General features: G+C 46.4%; 1 protein-coding gene and 1 pseudogene across 1 annotated transcript; both read right to left on the bottom strand.

Annotated features, from left to right (window-relative positions):
- Nucleotides 1-6,514: 6,514 nt before the first annotated feature.
- LOC135973862 (paired amphipathic helix protein Sin3a-like) lies at nucleotides 6,515-7,193 on the bottom strand (annotated as a pseudogene).
- A 6,475-nt stretch (nucleotides 7,194-13,668) lies between these two features.
- LOC135973845 (uncharacterized) lies at nucleotides 13,669-15,659 on the bottom strand. Its single transcript, XM_065559010.1, has 2 exons — nucleotides 14,942-15,659; nucleotides 13,669-14,209 (listed from the first exon to the last, which is right to left on the bottom strand). Exons 1-2 carry the CDS (start codon nucleotides 15,471-15,473, stop codon nucleotides 13,701-13,703), a joined length of 1,041 nt encoding a protein of 346 aa, XP_065415082.1. The 5' UTR covers nucleotides 15,474-15,659; the 3' UTR covers nucleotides 13,669-13,700.
- Between the last annotated feature and the right edge of the window lie 4,889 nt (nucleotides 15,660-20,548).

The following is a 20,548-nucleotide window of genomic DNA, read 5'->3' as shown; positions in this document are numbered from 1 at the left end:
TGGGCACAGAACACAAGGGGTTAACCAACATCTGCCAAATCAAACAATTCAAACCCAACTCTGAAGGGGTTTGGTTGGAAGTGGATGAAAGAAAAGCAACCTTTGGAGACTCCATATATTTCACACAGGTCCCACTCACTCTCCCCTCATGGATGGATATACCTAGATCATAGAACTGGAAGGGACCCTGAAAGGTCATCGAGTCCAGCCCCCTGCCTTCACTAGCAATACCAAGTACTGATTGTTGCCCCAGACTCTTAAGTGGCCCCCTCAAGGATTGAACTCACAACCCTGGGTTTAGCAGGCCAATGCTCAAACCACTGAGCTATCCCTCCCCCTATATGCACCTGCACTGTCTGGTTTTTGAAATTCTTAATAAGAGATGCCAACAAGGCTTGTTCAACCCAATTCACTGAGTGCACTGTGTCACAGAATGAATGTGTCCTGTAGGACTAGAAGCAGGTCATAAACTATAGCATCTGAAACACTGACAGCTCTGCCATCTTCATCCAGTTATACCCCCATTTAAACTTTACATGCTTAATAGCTGCAGCTGAACTCCAAGGACAATCGGCTCTTACCTCTGCTTCTACAGAGTCATCCGAGTTCTCCTCTTCGGTGTCCAGCAGCTCGATGGTTAATTGGACCTGGCCTCTGCTCTGAATGAACATCAGCTACAAAGCAGAATGCGGAAGGAGACTTAGTAACCAATTATTCAGAAAAATAAATCCAATAAACTTTATGCAACTCTCCAGCATAATACTGTGTCTTCCACTTTGCTGGGAACAACGGTAGGATACTAGCCCCAGTTACACAATCTGAACACAGAAGGAGTTTTGACAATGAGTGGAAAGTTCTAGATCACTAAGGAGCTAATCTAACAGAGGGTAAAAGGATAAAGAAATTATTCTACATATATGGGCAGAAGAGAATTCCTGGCTAGAGAACCATGACATACTTAAAGAGAGGTGGAAGAAAAAAGCATGAATTGCTGCAGTGAACGGTTGGTATTTTATTAACGATCAGAAAAAATCTCTCTGTTACCCACAGAGTTTGCTCGAAATTGGGATGTTTATAAAGGCAAAGCAAGGAGCTGGACCCCTTTTAGCAGCATGCTGTTTTCTGATCAATTTGTGCAGTTTCAATTCTTTGCTTCCCTGCTTATTTTGAGACTCTCATCGGGAACACACAGACGCCCTATAAATATCAAAGCCATTATCAATGAATTTCACTAGTTCAAGATGGGCCCGGCCACTTCTGATTTCACAGCGACGAGAAGTATGAATTTGATTTGAACTGAGAGTCAGGTTTATTTAACGCAGAGGTGACAAATATTAGTAAGAGACCGTTACAGTCTACAATGGATGAGATGGAGAAAAAGGTGGAAAGCGTCAGTGACCCACCCCACGGGAGGGAGGGAGAGACAGAGATTAAAAGCCTAGTGACAGCAATCACTCAATACAGTATTACTCTGGCTTTGGGACACTGAGAAATACAGGGACAAATCCCAGCTTTCCTTTAGGATACGTATTTTTACATCTTCCTTGCAAATGTCCCATTTCCGAGGAACTCTTTATAAAAATATTCTTCTGTTTTTCCTGTTTGTTCTACAGTTCCTGTCTGGATGGATGCAAGCCCCGCCAAGGGCTATATTAAGACCGACAGTCACAGAGCAGGTACTCGGCAGCTCCACCAGGCTAGAATGCACAATCAGGTCGCCCTCTCAAGCTCTATGACAGCTGCGGAGCACACAGGTGTCCAGAGGTCCTTGGGATATTTGGAAAGTTACATAAAATGAAAAGCTGAGCCCATTCTCCTTTCTCAGCGAGCCTTCGTACTTCCCCTCCTCTCTCAGCAAGCTCCTCCAGGAGTCCTCCTCCAAGCGTCACTGAAGGCAGATATGGTTTTTACCTTGAAACAGTTCTCGTCTGACATGGGCTGCTCGGCTTTGCGCTGGTACTTGGCCTCCACAAGGGCCCGAGATGACTGTGAGGACAGCAGGCCTCCGGTAGCTCCGTTGCTATTCTCCGACAGGTAAAGCTCTGTCACCTGCATGCAGATCTCATCGCTCACTGTGTGCTGAAGCTGGGAGCAGGAAGAACACAGAGAAGAGGAGTTAGTGAAGTGGTTTTAAATGCCTCTGGACTTGGTGTACTGTATACTGCAGTAGCCCCCTTTCCCCAACCCAAGTCAGTCAGAGGGCTTTGCACTAGTGTGCACTATGGACAACCTGCCTTCTGCAGTCAGGCCGTAGACAAAAGAGAACACTAAGAAAATCTCCAAAATAAACTTCTCCATGTGGCAACAAGCAGAGTTTGACATTAATCAAAACAAGCCAGGCTGAGCCTTCATCATTTGCCTGCACTTCTAGACTTACATGTTTGCATGCAAACACTTATGTCAAAAGCTATAATTGATGAGAAACTATTTTATCTCCCCTGCATACATATACGCTGTGGCAGAATTGGTCAGATTTCCAGTTCTTCTCCACTATGCACCACGCAAGTCTCAGAACCAGCTAAAGAATATGTCCATCAATGCAGATTAGAAATGAACATACCCTTCAAAATTCCTGCTTCAAACCTCTGTCTGGTCAAACCACAGCAAAAAAAAAAAAGGTTTCAGAGTAACAGCCGTGTTAGTCTGTATCCGCAAAAAGAAGAACAGGAGTACTTGTGGCACCTTAGAGACTAACAAATTTATTAGAGCATAAGCTTTCGTGGACTACAGCCCATTCTTCGGATGCATATAGAATGGAACATATATTGAGGAGATATATATACACACATACAGAGAGCATAAACAGGTGGGAGTTGTCTTACCAACTCTGAGAGGCCAATTAATTAAGAGAAGAAACACCAATTGCACTACCTCCTCTCTCCACTGTTGAATGTCAGAGCTAACTTTGATTCTATTAGGAGTCTAGTTACAGGCTGCTGAGCTGAATTCACTTTGGGCCAATGGTGCACTAGCACTGGGGCTCCCCTACTATATACTATGAGCTGAAATTGCTAAGGGCTGAAATCACAAAAGAGCTAAAGTTATTAAGAGCTGAGATCACTGAGACTGTGTTAACTAGTGGGGGAGCCTGAAGCTATATTGCTAAGCGGCTGGCGGAGCAGCTAGCAGAGTGGAGCCTCACAGGGATGGGTGGAGTGGAGCTGAGCGACTCACAGGTCGGTGAGAAGGGCGGAGCGGCTGGAGAAGCAGCGAGCAGAGCGGAGCGGAGCCTTGTGGGAGCGGCCCAAGGAACAGCTGAAGTGGAGCAGAGCTGAGCGGCTCACAGGTCGGTGAGCAGAGCGGAGCAGCTGCCAGAACAGTTCGTGGACGGCGGGAGCAGCTCACGGGACAGCTGGTGGAGTGGAGCAGCTCGTGGAGAAGGCTGCGGTGGAACCCCACGGAGAGGCAGCCAGTCGGCCTCGGATCACGTAAGGTGCCCCTTAACACCCTGCGTGCCTTTTCTCCCCCCCCCCCCTGCTTGAACTCTGGGGCTGCACTGACCAGGGACAGAGACTTTGGGGGGTTGTTGGACTTTTGGGACCTTGGTGATTCTTGGGTTGCTGGTTTCAAAAACCAAAGGGAAAGGACACAGCCCAATTTGCTGGGGTGGGTTTTTTGCTCATGAAGCCTGTTTGTGTTGTTTTTCCAATTTAATGCTGATGTCGTTTACCTCATGTTATTAAACATTTTCTGTTACACTCAGACTCCGTGCTTGCGAGAGGGGAAGTATTGCCTCCTAGAGGCACCCAGGGGGTGGTATGTAATTGTCCCAGGTCACTGGGTGGGGGCTCGAGCCGGTTTTCCATTGCGTTATTGAAACGGAACCCCTAGATACAGAACCCGGCCCTTGTTGCTGCCAACTTAAATGGGCAGAAGGGTTACAACTAAAAAACAATTATTTAGGTTATGAATATAGTAGCCTCTTCTACTGTGAATTACTACTACACCCATTGGAAAACATTGTGTCCTTTAAAATAAATAATGATGCTGGCAAAGTACAGTTGCACATACAAAGTAACTACGGATTAATAACCTTTAAGTGAGCATTATAAAGGAAATGCCTGACAGCTGGCAAAGATTTAGACCATCGAGGTACGCGGGAAGGGCTTGTTAGGCAGTTCTCTTGCCATGGAATCGCTACACCAAATCCAAAGCTTGATTAGTTGGTTGTTTGTGGAGGGGAAATTAAAAATAATTAAATCAAATTCTAATTATTAATTATATTCCCAAATTTAAATAAAGAGCCGGTTGACTGCCGATTTCCTGTCAAAACTGAAATTAAGAACTTGTTTTTAGCCCTGTCTTTATACTCTAATTTGTGCTTAACAATTCTCCATAGAAATTGGATCATCGAGGTAGCCAGCATGTGAGAGTCGACACTTGGGCTTACAGAGTTCAAGTGACAACAAGCAGCTGAAAGCCACAAATATACCAGCTTCAAGAGCCAGCCAGCGTGTGTGAAATCCAGAAGCAAGTTGTTATTCAAAAGAAATACAGAACCTTTTCCAAGAGTCCTTACAGTTTTGGTCCTTGTGTTTACAAATGCTTCAGGTTTTCTAAGAGCAAGAGAACACTTCAAATGTGGTCCCACCTGATACTAGGCATCTCTTGGATAGTGGAGGACAGTCTGCACTTGGTAAGGCAACTCCCATCTTTTCATGTGCTGTATATTTATACCTGCTTACTGTATTTTCCACTCCATGCATCTGATGAAGTGGGTTATAGCCCACAAAAGCTTATGCCCAAATAAATGCGTTAGTCTCTAAGGTGCCACAAGGACTCCTTGTTGTTTTTACTGATACAGACTAACACGGCTACCCCTCTGAAAGCTGGGTAGTAATCCTCCACATCAATATCCACTAGAGGAAGAGAAGGTGTAACATGAACTACATTGTAACACCCCTCAAAGGCAGTTCCTACAGGCCCACTATGAGTTCTGGGAGCAAAAGGGCCACATGTTGAAGGTCTCAGACAAATTGATGAATTACCAGAATGGTCAATAAAATGAGGAACAACGTTGTAAGACTTTAAATGAGAGCTTTTCAAATTAATGCCAGGTCTGTAACCCGTCAGAGGCCTCACGGAGGAGGGCAGAGGTGGTAAAATTCTCAGAACTAAAGAGAACTAAAGAGGTTCTTGCTACCAAAACAACATTATGCACACCATTAAAGCAGAGACCTCACCAAAAAGATATGAACGCAGATATGTCCTAAGGCTCTTATGAAATATACGCATTGCACATTATTATTAACTTGTATTTCACTAGCACCCAGAGGTCCCAAACTATATCTGCGACCCCTCTGTGCTTGCCACCATTCAGACACACAACCAACTAGGCCCCGCCTTGAAGAATGTAAAACAGAGACCAAGGGGGTTGGGGGAAGCAACTTGCCTGAGGTCACATAGTAACTAAGTAGCAGAGCTCGAACTAGAACCCAGGTCTCCTGTTTCTCCAGCACCTTATCCAGAGCAAGCTACACAGACAGTTACCGCCTTTCCAAGCTGAATGTGCTAATGTAGCTTCTAAAAGGTTTTGTGGGCTGTAGCAGAAACACAGTAAAAAGGGGAGGAAAATGAAAAAAGCCATTCAGGGTACACCCAGTTTTGAACTAACACTCATCACTGCGGTATAGGCATCAAGGGAAGATGAAAATAAAGTTTTTAAAAATACTGGTTAAGGAACAATGCCAATTTAAAGGGAATTTGAAAAGTTCTCTGTGTTTTCTGTTTGTTTTTAATTGTTATAGGTTCAAACACCTCTGCATCCCTTAAGGCCAACAAAGACTGTCCACACTTCCTCCTTTGCTTCAATCCAAATTAGCTACTTTACTCCGGTTTTAGCTGGCCGGAAACAGGCAGCCATAGGCAGTTTAGTACTGTAGCATTATCACCACTAAGGAAACCAGCCCTTGGAGAATTCTAAATACATATATTTGCTGAGACCACTCAGATTACACGAACATTGTAACAGAAAATGGAAGATCAAGGAGGCTCTTTACTGGTCTACATAGGACTGCCTGGACTTACTTGGGTTTGGCCTGCCCTGCTTTCTTTAGTCGGTAAATCATTTGAACACCAGTTTAAAAGGAGACACACTTTTTAATACCAGAGCCAAAACTGACTGCTTTGTCAATTGCCAGGGGCTGACTCCTCCACTGAGATATTTTATAACAAGCTTGGGGCAAGAGAAGATTTTTATCCAACTTGTAAATTCATGAGGTAGAAAAATAGCGCAACCCAAAATTAAGAAATTCAGCTGGCAAGGAGTGTTAAAGCAATACAAAATACCACGCCTCTCCCCCACAGCCCCATGAAGTAGGATGTTCCAAGCCCCAGGGTCAGGTCTAGAGATCTCCTCCTTGATAACATGCTGTTCTACATTCAGTGCCCACCAGCATCCTTATATTTCACATTTTGGAAACTACCAAAATGCAGGTACCGGATTTTACAGAGATAAGAACTAAAGGCAGGTGAGAGAGAGGAACACAGATTCCTCAAGACACCAGGAAACAGATCAAGTACCAGATCCACACACTGGGCTGTCATTCTTGTCTCATTTTATGCCTAGCACTTCCCGCTCCCATTCCCTTTCCCGGTTCTCCTCTTCGATTTGCCGCTCAGCCTGGGTGCAAATCCTCAGCAGCAGCAAGCATAGGATTTGGTGAAGCCGCATGAAGATGTACCAGTTGTTGATGACATAGAAGAGGTTGTACACTTCATCCCCCCTCCGCCCCTCCCCCCGGTAGCTTCTGGGCCGCTGTGTTGCTGAACAGCAGCTTGGCTTTAGGGAGGCTGCCCCCAACTCCGTTGTGCTTTTTCGCAGCCCCAGTGGCTTCATCCACATCCATTTCCTCCTCCACGTCTGAGAGCTCGCACCAGCAAACAGCATGTCCGTAATGAAGTGGTACATGATCTGCTTGATTTTGTACTTGTCCTCTTTCTGAATTCCTGTCTGCTGTTTCACGAGGTGGATGATAAAGAGAAGCAGCATCCTCCAGGATTTGCCTGTCCTCATAGGCTAGTGACAGGTATGGGCCTATGGGTACTCCAGCATTATCTTTTGATGCCTGCTCTTGCCTCTGAGGGAGGAAGACAAAATACACAGAGCATGGGTGAGTCTCACATATGCAACTTACCACGTCTTTAAGACCCTTGTACAAAGCACTGCCAGTGAACTGGATTTCCTCTTTCATTACAACCCCAAACACTATGGGGGAAGGGCCAGAATTCACATTATCCATCACAACAACCCAAGTTCTGGTGTCAAGGGCCTACACATATTGCATACAGGGCCTTGGTGTCATTCTGTTTGAAGCTGATGCCCTGGTGATCCAGGGATTTCAGGTAATGTTTCTCATTCTGCTCCCTCCAGACCTTGTTGAATCCTCTCTGGGCTTCTCGCCACTCTTCCTCTTTCATCTTTAACCTTAGCAGCAACAAAAAACAAAACAGAAGCTACGAGATGCTAAGATACCACATTGATGGGTGTAGGATAAAAACCTAGACCAGACAAGCTGGAGGCAGTAAGGCTTCTGCTCAGTGCCCATTGCCCACTGAAACAGCAGAAAGTTTCAGAAGGACTTCAAATGAGGTACAACGTGCATAGCAAAATTCTCCAGGAATGGCCATGAATCTTTAGATTGGTTTTGTGGCTATGTTATTTTACAGAAGGTTAAATAGGCCACAAATGCATGGCTATACCCCACTAACCAGGGTGATGATGAGGGCATTCAACAGAACATAAACCAAACTTTTTCCCCCCACCCGTATACCTCCTACAGAGTCCCAGGACTGGGTCTGGGTTCATTGTCAATATCCCAGAATTCTGCTTTGTGAGAAGTTACAAATAACAGAAATCTCAACTGTTGTAACCAGCTGCCCCAAAGAGTCCCTGGTATCTGTGACATCCCATAATTTATTTAATACATGGATTTAACCACTTGCCAGACATTTCAGAGCTCTCAAACTTCTCTGATACTTGTTATGGTCCTGTATCTAGATATTCGTTTCACCCCATGCAACACAGGCATACACAAAACTCTGAACCTCTCAGCCAGCTTATACTTAGCCTAGAAGAAAGAAGTCCATTCTGTCACTTCACAAAGAGTGCACTGTAACCAACTTGATCATGTTTAAAGGAAAAACACCACAAGTTGGGAATCAGACAACCCTCGACTTCTCACATCTTGACATAATGGAAAAAACAGCTCTTTCTCTTCACTGAGGATTAAGGAATCACAATTTACATATGCATCCGAAGAAGTGGGCTGTAGTCCACGAAAGCTTATGCTCTAATAAATTTGTTAGTCTCTAAGGTGCCACAAGTACTCCTGTTCTTCTTTTTGCGGATACAGACTAACACGGCTGCTACTCTGAAATTTACATCTAGGCAGCCTACATACTTTTGATGAGACATGGGAACTTTGCAGAGATATAATTGCTGAACATTCCAGGAGTCTAGAAGCACACAGATCCCAGAAGTACCTCTTACTTGGCAGTCCCTTCGCAAACCTATATCCCTCCTCTAATCTAGTTTTCATACCATGTCCATACCCTGGTGTCTAAGAGCACCTTCTCATAGTCTTACCCCTCTCCTTTCATCTCTCGTTTCTTTACGTCTAGTTCTCACATTATGCCCTGCCTCAGTAGAGAACCTGCTAGAGACTGCAGATGTCCTCAACATGATGCAACATAAAAGCAAGTCCTTCCGGACATGAGTTCTCTTTCTGCATTTGTATAACGGGGCCCAATTCTGACGGGGACATTAGGGAGCCACATAATAAAGATCTGACAATCCGCAACTACAATGTTAAAGGGAATTACTTTCATTTCTAATTATCCTTTGTTCTCCATTGTTAGAGATGTATCGGGAAAGTGGAAAAGTATGATGACACGGTTCCATCAAAATGCTGTTGTAGCCTCTTGCTGTGTAAATCCAGAACCAGCCAGGAGGACAGAGAAGCTATAAAGAACACAAAGGTTAGTTTCCATTCATTTATGGACTATCCCCTTCAGCCGGTTTAGTAGGGGCACATTCCGCACATTCTTTGAATACTGTAGTTCAATTTCCACCTTCTCTTTACAGCTCACTGACCATGCTCAACAAGGAACTGGGTGGAAGACAGCACTTAAACTCAAGAGTGACACGTGGTGACCACTAGGGGGTTGGCTCTTACTCCACTCTACCATGGCTGCCCTGAAGGGTGAAAAAAGGAAGAGCTAAGGAAGTTCGGAAAGTCTTGTGCTAAGGTTCTAAGACACAAGAGAAAAAGTCCTACACAGATGGTACTAGAGAAGAGAACTTCCTTTCATCAATTTTACATTTCCTGCCTTTCATTTTCACATTTTCATATCCCCTTGTCCGTATATGAAAAGGTAAATAGCAGCAGCAATCAGATTTTGTATACCTCTGTAAAAACGCCTGTGATACCACTATCTCTCAAACCTAAACAGTCTCATTACCATCAATCACTTCTCAGTCTTCCCATGCCTCATCTTCCCCTCCATGCTCATTTCTGAGTCCTTTATTACTGAGATGTCCTTCTTGAGATAGGGTGACCACTACACAGAATTCCAGCTAGGTGGGGGATTTGTTAGTTTTTCAATATACAGTAATGGCATATTTGCTTCAATTCATAGCAGAGATTGAGGCTGTATAAGAAGATTCTGTCAACCACCTCTCTTTCTATTCAAGACCACATTGACGACCTGTAGTCTATAGATCAGGAACCTATGCTTTAAAGATTGTAAAAGTGTCCAACTTTTGACTTAGCTTCCACTTTCCTACGTCTCATATCACAGTACTAATTTTTGGTATGATCCCTTCCACCAAGGATGCTGGACTGATATATATTGTGATCGCTACCACTCAATGGTTTGACCATAGTTATTTCTTGATTCAGAATCTAAGTGTTATTCAGGGCTAAATCAATAACCTCTCCTCTTGTGTAGCTACAGACTAGCTATTACAAGAAGCAATCATTTAAAATATTGAAAAACTCCTTCTCCTCACCTTCTCCAGAGGTTGACATTTTATATGTGGGGAGTTGAAATTGCCCGTTATAACTATTATTCAAGAGAGTGGTCTCTGGCCCCCCCTCAATATTGTGCACTCACTTCCTTTTTCTGATCAGGAGGCTGGCAGTAGAACACAGTAATTTTTGAGTTGGAACCTGAATCCAATACAGACTCTACACTTCAAAGTCTTTTTCACTTTCACAGATGGGATTTATAATGGGATCAAACTCATTTGTGTCCAAAACTGACAATACAGAACCCCACCCCAGCTTGATTTTTGAACTCAAGACTGCCCTATCTTGGGTAGGAAAAATAAAAAATCCTTATCCTGCCAGCAGGGCCAGTGATGTTTTGGCTTTACTAGACACAATAGTAGCTGGGTACTATGAAACGCAACCACTTATTAGAACATAAAAAGCATCTGCATTTCTCAGACTGTATGCTTTCCTCAACTGGAGCCTCTGTGTGTATTATACGTTTGGATAGTGCCTAGCATACGATGAGTTTTACTCAAACACAAGTAATAATGCCGAAACCTGGGAAGTACCATTTCAGCACAATAGGAACGGCAACAAATGAATTTTTCCTCAGCCCGTCTATGATGTCGGCCGCTTTGTCAGCATATATCCTCTGCAGCGCCTTGCGATGGATCACCTCCGACGTGCCACCCAGAGTGTTGTCCAGCTGGAATTTGGCTTGCTCCTCAGCAGACAAGCGGGGAGTTTCTTTGGATTGCCTCTAAGACTCTGATTGTTGCCAGGGTGGTCTCCAAGACAACATCCAGATGAAAGGGAAAATGTGTTAGCCATAGTACAATATTACTTTCTGGAAATAAAGGTCGGGTCTACACTACAGACCTATATTGGTGTAACTATGTTGCTCAGGGGTGTGAAAAATCCACACTGAGCAATGCAGTTACATCGACCTAATCCCCTGTGTAGACAGTGTCATGTCAACGGGAGAGCTTCTCCCATCAACACAGCTATCACGTCTTGGGGAGGTGGATTAACTAAGCTGATGGGAGAAGCTCTCCCGTTGGCATAGGAGTTTCTTCACTTAAGCACTGCATCAGCACAGCTGCAGTGTTTTAAGTGTCCACTTACCCGAATATTTAAGTGAACCAAAACAAGAACTTAATACTTCTGTAACGCTGTGCACGTAAAACAGGAGGCACTTGAGAAATGGTTTAATATTTCCACATCTGCTTATTCTAATCTACCTATATTTCATCTGCTTCCTATACAGTATTGCATCTTTTCACAAGAAGTTACAGGCTACTAAAATGCTTCCTTCAGGAAATAAGATTTTCCATGGGTGGGAGGTACACAATTGACAGCATTACTACAAAAGAAAGCGATAAATCTTAGCATAGGCAAATAATTGCTGTGCTGAGTTCCATTTGGAGTGTCAATCATTTAACACTCTGTGAATGTCATTCTTCAGATTTTTAACAGAAATATATTTCAGCCTCAATGTACTAATAAAAAGAAGCATCAATTATGCACCTGCCATTGAACAGTTTCATTTGGAATGAGCTAAAGAGAAGAGAAAGAAAGCTGTGCCAAAGCTACCGACCACGATAAAGTCAATGGGTTGGAGGGGAAGGAGTTGGTGATCAGAAGCGGTTACTTGGATTTTGATTCTTGTATTCACAGAGGTTGAACAGTCCTTAGGTAGAAGCATAACCATGTCCACCAAAGGCAGGTCAAGTAGTAATGGGCTAAATCTGCAGCAAGGGAGATTTAGATTAGATATTAGGAAAGCTTTCTAACTATAAGGGTATGTCTACACTACGGGATTAATCCGAATTTATATAATTCGAATTTGGGAAACAGATTGTATAAAGTCGAATGTATGCGGCCACACTAAGCACATTAATTCAGCGGTGTGCGTCCATGTTCCGGGGCTAGCGTCGATTTCTGGAGTGTTGCACTGTGGGTAGCTATCCCATAGCTATCCCATAGTTCCCACAGTCTCCCCTGCCCATTGGAATTCTGGGTTGAGATCCCAGTGCCTGATGGGACAAAAAACATTGTCGCAGGTGGTTCTGGGTACAGCCTCACCCCTCCCTCCCTCCCTGCATGAAAGCAACGGACAGCAGACAACCATTTCGTGCCTTTTTTCCTGGGTGAACACTGCAGACTCCATACCATGGTAAGCATGGAGCCCGCTCAGCTCAAGACAGCAGTCATGAACATTGAAAACACCTCGCGCGTTCTTGTGGCGTTTATGCTGAGCCAGGACCAGAAAAACGAGGCGAGGAGGCAGCGGCGGTGGCAGCGCAGCGACAAGCGTGATGAGAACATGGACATGGACACGGACACAGAATTCTTCAAACCGCGGGCCCCGGTGCTTTGGAGATCATGTTGTTAATGGGGCAGGTTCTATCCATGGAACGCCAATTCTGGGCAAGGGAAACAAGCACAGACTTGTGGGACCGCATAGTGTTGCAGGTGTGGGATGATTCCCAGTGGCTGCGGAACTTTCGCATGCGTAAGGGCACTGTCATGGAACTTTATGACTTGCTGTCCCCTGACCTGACGCGCCAGAATACCAAGATGAGAGCAGCCCTCACAGTTGAGAAGCGAGTGGCGATAGCCCTGTGGAAGCTTGCAACGCCAGACAGCTACCGGTCACTCGGGAATCAATTTGGAGTGGGCAAATCTACTGTGGGGGCTGCTGTGATGCAAGTAGCCAAAGCAATCACTCAGGTGCTGCTACGAAAGGTAGTGACTCTGGGAAATGTGCAGGCCATAGTGGATGGCTTTGCTGCAATGGGATTCCCTAACTGTGGTGGGGTAATAGATGGAACCCATATCCCTATCTTGTCACCGGAGCACTAGGGTACCACTAGGGTACCCAGTACATAAACCGCAAGGGGTACTTTTCAATGGTGCTGCAAGCACTTGTGGATCACAAGGGACGTTTCACCAACATCAATGTGGGCTGGCCGGGAAGGGTTCATGACGCTCGCGTCTTCAGGAACACTACTCTGTTTAAAGGGCTGCAGCAAGGGACTTACTTTCCGGACCAGAAAATAACCGTTGGGGATGTTGAAATGCCAATAGTTATTCTTGGTGACCCAGCCTACCCCTTAATACCATGGCTCATGAAGCCATACACAGGCAGCCTGGACAGGAGTCAGGAGCTGTTCAACTACAGGCTGAGCAAGTGCAGAATGGTGGTAGAATGTGCATTTGGCCGTTTGAAAGGTCGCTGGCCATCGTTACTGACTCGCTCAGACCTCAGCCAAATCAATCTCCCCATTGTTATTTCTGCTTGCTGTGTGCTCCACAGTCTCTGTGAAAGTAAGGGCGAGACCTTTATGGCGGGGTGGGAGGCTGAGGCAAATCGCCTGGCTGCTGATTACGTGCAGCCAGACACCAGGGTGATTAGAAGAGCACACCAGGAAGCTCTGTGCATCAGAGAAGCTTTGAAAACCAGTTTCATGACTGGCCAGGCTACAGTGTGAAATATCTGTTTGTTTCTCCTTCATGAAAACCCGCCCCCTTTATTGACTCATTCTCTGTAAGGAACCCACCCTCCCCCTTCCCCCAGCTTGCTTTAAAACCAAATAAAGTCACTATCGTTTAAAAATCATTTATTCTTTATTAATACATTATAAAAAGAGAGAGGGAACCTGGGTGGGGTTTGGGAGGAGGATCGGGGGGAAGGAAAAGGCACTAAAAAAGGTTAAAAAGATGACAGCCTTTTTCTTGGGCTGTCCACTGGGGTGGAATGGGAAGGTGTAGGGAGCCTCCCCCCCCCCGCGTTCTTACACGTCTGGGTGAGGAGGCTATGGAACATGGTGAGGGGGGAGGGGGGTTATACAGGGGCTGTAGTGGCACTCTGTTATCCTGCTGCCGTTCCTGAAGCTCCACCAGACGCCAGAGCATGTCTGTTTGCTCACGCAGCAGCCCCAGTGTTGCATCCTGCCTCCTCTGATCTTCCTGCCACCACCTCTCATCTCGAGCGTCTCTCCTCTCCTCACGTTGGTCCCTCCTGTCCTCACGTTCACTGTCTTCTTTCCTATACTTTGAAACGGTGTCCTTCCACTCATTCAGATGAGCTCTGTCACTGCGGATGGATTCCATGATTTCTGCGAACATCTCGTCTCGCGTCTTCTTTTTCCGATGCCTTATCTGTGATAGCCTTCGGGACGGAGGAGGGAGGCTTGAAGAATTTGCAGCTGCTGGAGGGAGGGAAAAAAGGAGAGAATTTTTTTAAAAGATACATTTTGCAGAACAATGCTTATACTCTTTCACGGTGAACAACACTATTCACATTACATAGCACATGTGATTTCTGTGCAAGGTCGCATTTTGCCTCTTAATATTGAGTGCCTGTGGCTTTGCTGCTAGAGATCACAGACGCAGGTCTGGGCAACAGAATTCGGCTTGCATGCGGCCATGGTAAGCCATTGTCTTTCGGCTTCTGCGCCCTCCTTTCCCACATACCAAGCAAAGCCCGTTGAGTGCTGCGGTTTTCCTGTTAACATTCAGCAGCAGAAAACAAACTAACCCCCCGCCCCCATCCAATTCTCTGGATGATCGCTTTATCCCTCCCCCCACCACGTGGCTGGTATCAGGGAAGATCCATGCAGGAACCAAACACCCCCCACCCCGCCATGAATTCTCTGGGATGATCGCTTTACCCCTCCCCCCACCACGTGGCTGGTATCAGGGAAGATCCCTGCTAGCCAAACTTGAAAAGCTCTGGGCCAATTTCCCCCCGCCACCCCCCCCCCCCCCCCCCCAGCTTCATGGAGATGTCCCTGGAGGAGTTCCACTCCATCCCCAGACACGTTAACAGAATTTTCCAGTAGCTGTACTGGCTGCGAATGCATCCCAAGTCCTCAGGGCAAAGTAATCGTTAAAAACCCTTGCTTTTAAAACAAGTTTTATATTTTAAAAGGTAAACTCACCTGAGGTCCCTTCCATGGGGTCGTGGTCTTGGATACTAGGTTGGGAGGGTACTTCAGTCAGGCTGAGAAAAAGATCCTGGCTGTTGGGAAGAACGGAGTGCTCGGTGCTCTCTGCAAGCTCGTCCTCCTCCTCCTCCTCTTCCCCGTCCGCAGAATCCTCAGGTGTAGCTGATGAGATGATCCCCCCCTCGGAATCCACGGTCAGAGGTGGGGTAGTGGTGGCGGCCCCCCCTAGAACTGCATGCAGCTCGTCGTAGAAGTGGCATGTCCGCGGCTCTGACCCGGAGCGACCGTTTGCCTCCTTTGTTTTTTGATAGGCTTGTCTGAGCTCCTTGACTTTCACGCAGCACTGATCTGAGTCCCTATTGTGGCCTCTCTCCATCATGCCCTTGGAGATTTTTTCAAAAGTTTTTGCATTTCGTCTTTTTGAACGAAGTTCTGCTAGCACTGAATCCTCTCCCCATATAGCGATCAGATCCAGTACCTCCCGTACGGTCCATGCTGGTGCTCTTTTTCGATTATCGGCCTGCATGGTTACCTGTGCTGATGAGCTATCTGTGGTCACCTGTGCTCTCCACACTGGGCAAACAGGAAATGAAATTCAAATGTTCGCAGGGCTTTTCCTGTCTACCTGGCCAGTGCATCCAAGTTTAGATTGCTGTCCAGAGCGGTCACAATGGTGCACTGTGGGATAGCTCCCGGAGGCCAATACCATCGAATTGCGGCCACACTAACTCTAATTTGAAATGATAAAATTGATTTTGGCGCTACTCCGCTCGTCGGGGTGGAGTACAGAAATCGATTTAAAGAGCCCTTTATTTCAAATTAAATGGCTTGGTTGTGTGGACGGGTGCAGGGTTAATTCGATTTAACGCTGCTAAATCCGAATTAAAGTTGTAGTGTAGACCAGGCCTAAGGGTAGTTAAGCACTGGAATAGGCTTCCAAGGAAGACTGTGAACTCCCCATCATTGGAGGTTTTTAAGAACAGGTTGGACAAACTTTTGTCAGGGATGGTCTAGGTTTACTTGGTCCAACTCAGTGCAGGGGGCTAGACTTGATGACTTCTTGAGGTCATTTTCAGCCCTACATTTTTATGACTCTATGATCCTATAACCAAGAAAAAACAATTCCGGGCATCAGTATTTAAGCAGTATTATACCATATATGGTGTCAAGTATCAGGGGGTAGCCGTGTTAGTCCGTATCTACAAAAACAACAAGGAGTCTGGTGGCACCTTAAAGACTAACAGATTTATTTGGGCATAAGCTTTCGTGGGTAAAAACCTCACTTCTTCGGATGCATAGAGTGAAAGTTACAGATGCAGGCATTATATACTGACACATGGAGAGCAGGGAGTTACTTCGCAAGTGGAGAACCAGTGTTGACAGGGCCAATTCAATCAGGGTGGATGTAGTCCACTTCCAATAATGGATGAGGAGGTGTCAATTCCAGGAGAGGAAAAGCTGCTTCTGTAATGAGCCAGCCACTCCCAGTCCCTATTCAAGCCCAGATTAATGATGTAAAATTTGCAAATGAATTTTAGTTCTGCTGTTTCTCTTTGAAGTCTGTTTCTGAAGTTTTTTTGTTCAATGATAGTGACTTTTAAATCTGTAATAGAATGACCAGGGAGATTGAAGTATTCACTTACTGGCTTATGTATGTTACCATTCCTGATGTCCGATTTGTGTCCATTTATTCTTTTGCGGAGGGACTGTCCGGTTTGGCCAATGTACATGGCAGAGGGGCATTGCTGGCACATGATGGCATATATAACATTAGTGAATGTGCAGGTGAATGAGCCCTTGATGGTGTGGCTGATGTGGTTGGGTCCTCTGATGGTGTCGCCAGAGTAGATATGGGGACAGAGTAGGCAACGAGGTTTGCTACAGGGATTGGTTCCTGGGTTGGTGTTTCTGTGGTGTGGTGTGTAGTTGCTGGTGAGTATTTGCTTCAGGTTGGGGGGGTGGTCTGTAAGCGAGGACTGGCCTGCCTCCCAAGGTCTGTGAGAGTGAGGGATCATTTTCCAGGAAGGTTGTAGATCGTGGATAATGCGCTGGCGAAGTTTTAGCTGGGGGCTGTATGGGATGGCCAGTGGTGTTCTGTTATTGTCCTTGTTGTGCCAGTCCTGTAGTAGGTGATTTCTGGGTACCCATCTTGCTCTTTCAATCTGTTTCCTCACTTCCCCAGGTGGGTATTGTAGTTTTACGAATGCTTGATAAAGATCTTTGTCTTCACCCACAACCACTTCAGATTTGGGGACAACTTATACCTTCAAGTCAGTGGCACTGCTATGGGTACCCGCATGGCCCCACAGTATGCCAACATTTTTATGGCTGACTTAGAACAACGCTTCCTCAGCTCTCGTCCCCTAGTGCCCCTCCTCTACTTCAGCTACATTGATGACATCTTCATCATATGGACCCACGGAAAGGAGGCCCTTGAAGAATTCCACCTGGACTTCAACAATTTCCACCCCACCATCAACCTCAGCCTGGACCAGTCCACACAAGAGATCCACTTCCTGGACACTACAGGGCAAATAAGTGATGGTCACATAAACACCACCCTATACCGGAAACCTACTGACCGCTATACGTACCTACATGCCTCCAGCTTCCATCCAAGACACATCACACAATCCATTGTCTACAGCCAAGCCCTAAGATACAACCGAATTTGCTCCAATCCCTCAGACAGAGACAAACACCTACAAGATCTTTATCAAGCATTCGTAAAACTACAATACCCACCCCCGCCCCACTTCGCTGCTTGGGGCGGCAAAAAACCTAGAGCCAGCCCTGTCCTTTAGCACCCTCGGATGCAACACATCTGGGCCCATGGACTTGTGCTCGTCCAGCTTTTCTAAATAGTCCCGAACCACTTCTTTCTCCACAGAGGGCTGGTCACCTCCTCCCCATGCTGTGCTGTAGAGTGCAGTAGTCTGGGAGCTGACCTTCTTCATGAAGACAGAGGCAAAAAAAGCACTGAGTACATTAGCTTTTTCCACATCCTCTGTCACTAGGTTGCCTCCCTCATTCAGTAAGGGGCCCACACTTTCCTTGACTTTCTTCTTGTTGCTAACGTACCTGAAGAAACCTTTATTGTTACTCTTAACATCTCTTGCTAGCTGCAACTCCAAGTGTGATTTGGCCTTCCTGATTTCACTCCTGCATGCCTGAGGCCTGGTCTACACTAGGAGGTTATGTTGAATTTAGCAGTGTTAAATCAAATTAACCCTGCACTCGTCCACACAACGAAGCTATTTAGTTCGACATAGAGGTCTCTTTAATTCGATTTCTGTACTCCTCCCCGACGAGGGGAGTAGCGCTAAATTCGACATGGCCATGTCGAATTAGGGTAGGTGTGGATGGAATTCGATGGTAATAGCTCCGGGAGCTATCCCACAGTGCACCACTCTGTTGACGCTCTGGACAGCCGTCCGAGCTCGGATGCTCTGACCAGCCACACAGAAAAAGCCCCGGGAAAATTTGAATTCCTTTTCCTGTCTGGCCAGTTTGAATCTCATTTCCTGTTTGGACATTGTGGCGAGCTCAGCAGCACTGGCAACGATGCAGAGCTCTCCAGCAGAGGTGACCATGCAATTGCTGAATAGAAAGAGGGCCCCAGCATGGACTGATCGGGAAGTCTTGGATCTGATCGCTGTGTGGGGCGATGAGTCCGTGCTTTCAGAGCAGCGATCGAAAAAATGGAATGCGAAGATCTACGAGAAGATCTCCAAAGCCATGATGGAGAGAGGATACAGCCGGGATTCAACGCAGTGCCGCGTGAAAATCAAGGAGCTGAGACAAGGGTACCAGAAGACCAAAGAGTCAAACGGACGCTCCGGATCCCAGCCCCAGACATGCCGTTTCTACGATTGCTGCCCAATAAAATCATAGACTATCAGGGTTGGAAGGGACCTCAGGAGGTCATCTAGTCCAACCCCTGCTCAAAGCAGGACCAATCCCTAACTAAATCATCCCAGCCAGGGCTTTGTCAAGCCTGACCTTAAAAACCTCTAAGGAAGGAGATTCCACCACCTCCCTAGGTAACCCATTCCCGTGCTTCACCACCCTCCTAGTGAAAAAGTTTTTCCTAATATCCAACCTAAACCTCCCCCACTGCAACTTGAGACCATTACTCCTTGTTCTGTCATCTGCTACCACTGAGAACAGTCTAGATCCACCCTCTTTGAAACCCCCTTTCAGGTAGTTGAAAGCAGCTATCAAATCCCCCCTCATTCTTCTCTTCTGCGGACTAAACAATCCCAGTTCCCTCAGCCTCTCCTCATAAGTCATGTGCTCATTTTTGTTGCCCTCTGCTGGACTCTTTCCCATTTTTCCACATCCTTCTTGTAGTGTGGGGCCCAAAACTGGACACAGTACTCCAGATGAGGCCTCACCAATGTCAAATAGAAGGGAACGATCATGTCCCTCGATCTGCTGGCAATGCCCCTACTTATACAGCCCAAAATGCTGTTAGCCTTCTTGGCAACAAGGGCACACTGTTGATTCATATCCAGCTTCTCGTCCACTGTAACCCCTAGGTTCTTTTCTGCAGAACTGCTGCCTAGCCATTCGGTCCCTAGTCTGTAGCAGTGCATGGGATTCTTCCGTCCTAAGTGCAGGACTCTGCACTTGTCCTTGTTGAACCTCATCAGATTTCTTTTGGCCCAATCCTCTAATTTGTCTAGGTCCCTCTGTGTCCTATCCCTACCCTCCAGCATATCTACCACTCCTCCCAGTTTAGTATCATCTGCAAACTTGCTGAGGATGCAGTCCACGCTATCCTCCAAATCATTAATGAAGATATTGAACAAAACCAGCCCCAGGACCGACCCTTGGGGAACTCCGCTTCATACCGGCTGCCAACTAGACATGGAGCCATTGATCACTACCCGTTGTGCCTGATGATCTAGCTAGCTTTCTATCCAACTTATAGTCCATTCATCCAGCCCATACTTCTTTAACTTGCCGGCAAGAATACTGTGGGAGACCGTATCAAAAGCTTTACTGAAGTCAAGGAATAACACATCCACTGCTTTCCCCTCATCCACAGAGCCAGTTATCTCGTCATAGAAGGCAATTAGGTTAGTCAGACATGACTTGCCCTCGGTGAATCCATGCTGATTGTTCCTCATCACTTTCCTCTCCTCTAAGTGCTTCAGAATTAATTCCTTGAGGACCTGCTCCATGATTTTTCCAGGGACTGAGGTGAGGCTGACTGGCCTGTAGTTCCCCAGATCCTCCTTCTTCCCTTTTTTAAAGATGGGCACTACATTAGCCTTTTTCCAGTCATCCTTGACCTCCCCCGATCACCATGAGTTTTCAAAGATAATGGCCAATGGCTCTGCAATCACCTCCGCCAACTCCTTTAGCAGGGCTGGCTCCAGGCACCAGTGCAGGAAGCAGGTGCTTGGGGCGACCAACGGAAAGGGGCGGCACGTCTGGGTCTTTGGTGGCAATTCGGGGGCGGGTCCCTCAGTCCTTCACAAAGTGAAGGACCCGCCGCTGAATTGCTGCCGAAGAATGAAGAGGCGCGGCAGAGCTGCTGCCGAAGTGCCGCCGATCGCGGCTTTATCTCCCCCCCCCCCCGCTTTTTGCTGC

This window comes from Chrysemys picta, chromosome 10 (genome assembly GCF_011386835.1).
Source record: "Chrysemys picta bellii isolate R12L10 chromosome 10, ASM1138683v2, whole genome shotgun sequence".
NCBI classification, from domain to species: Eukaryota; Metazoa; Chordata; order Testudines; family Emydidae; genus Chrysemys; species Chrysemys picta.
The sequence above is the reverse complement of the archived record's forward strand: the minus strand, read 5'-3'. Positions and strand labels throughout refer to the sequence as shown.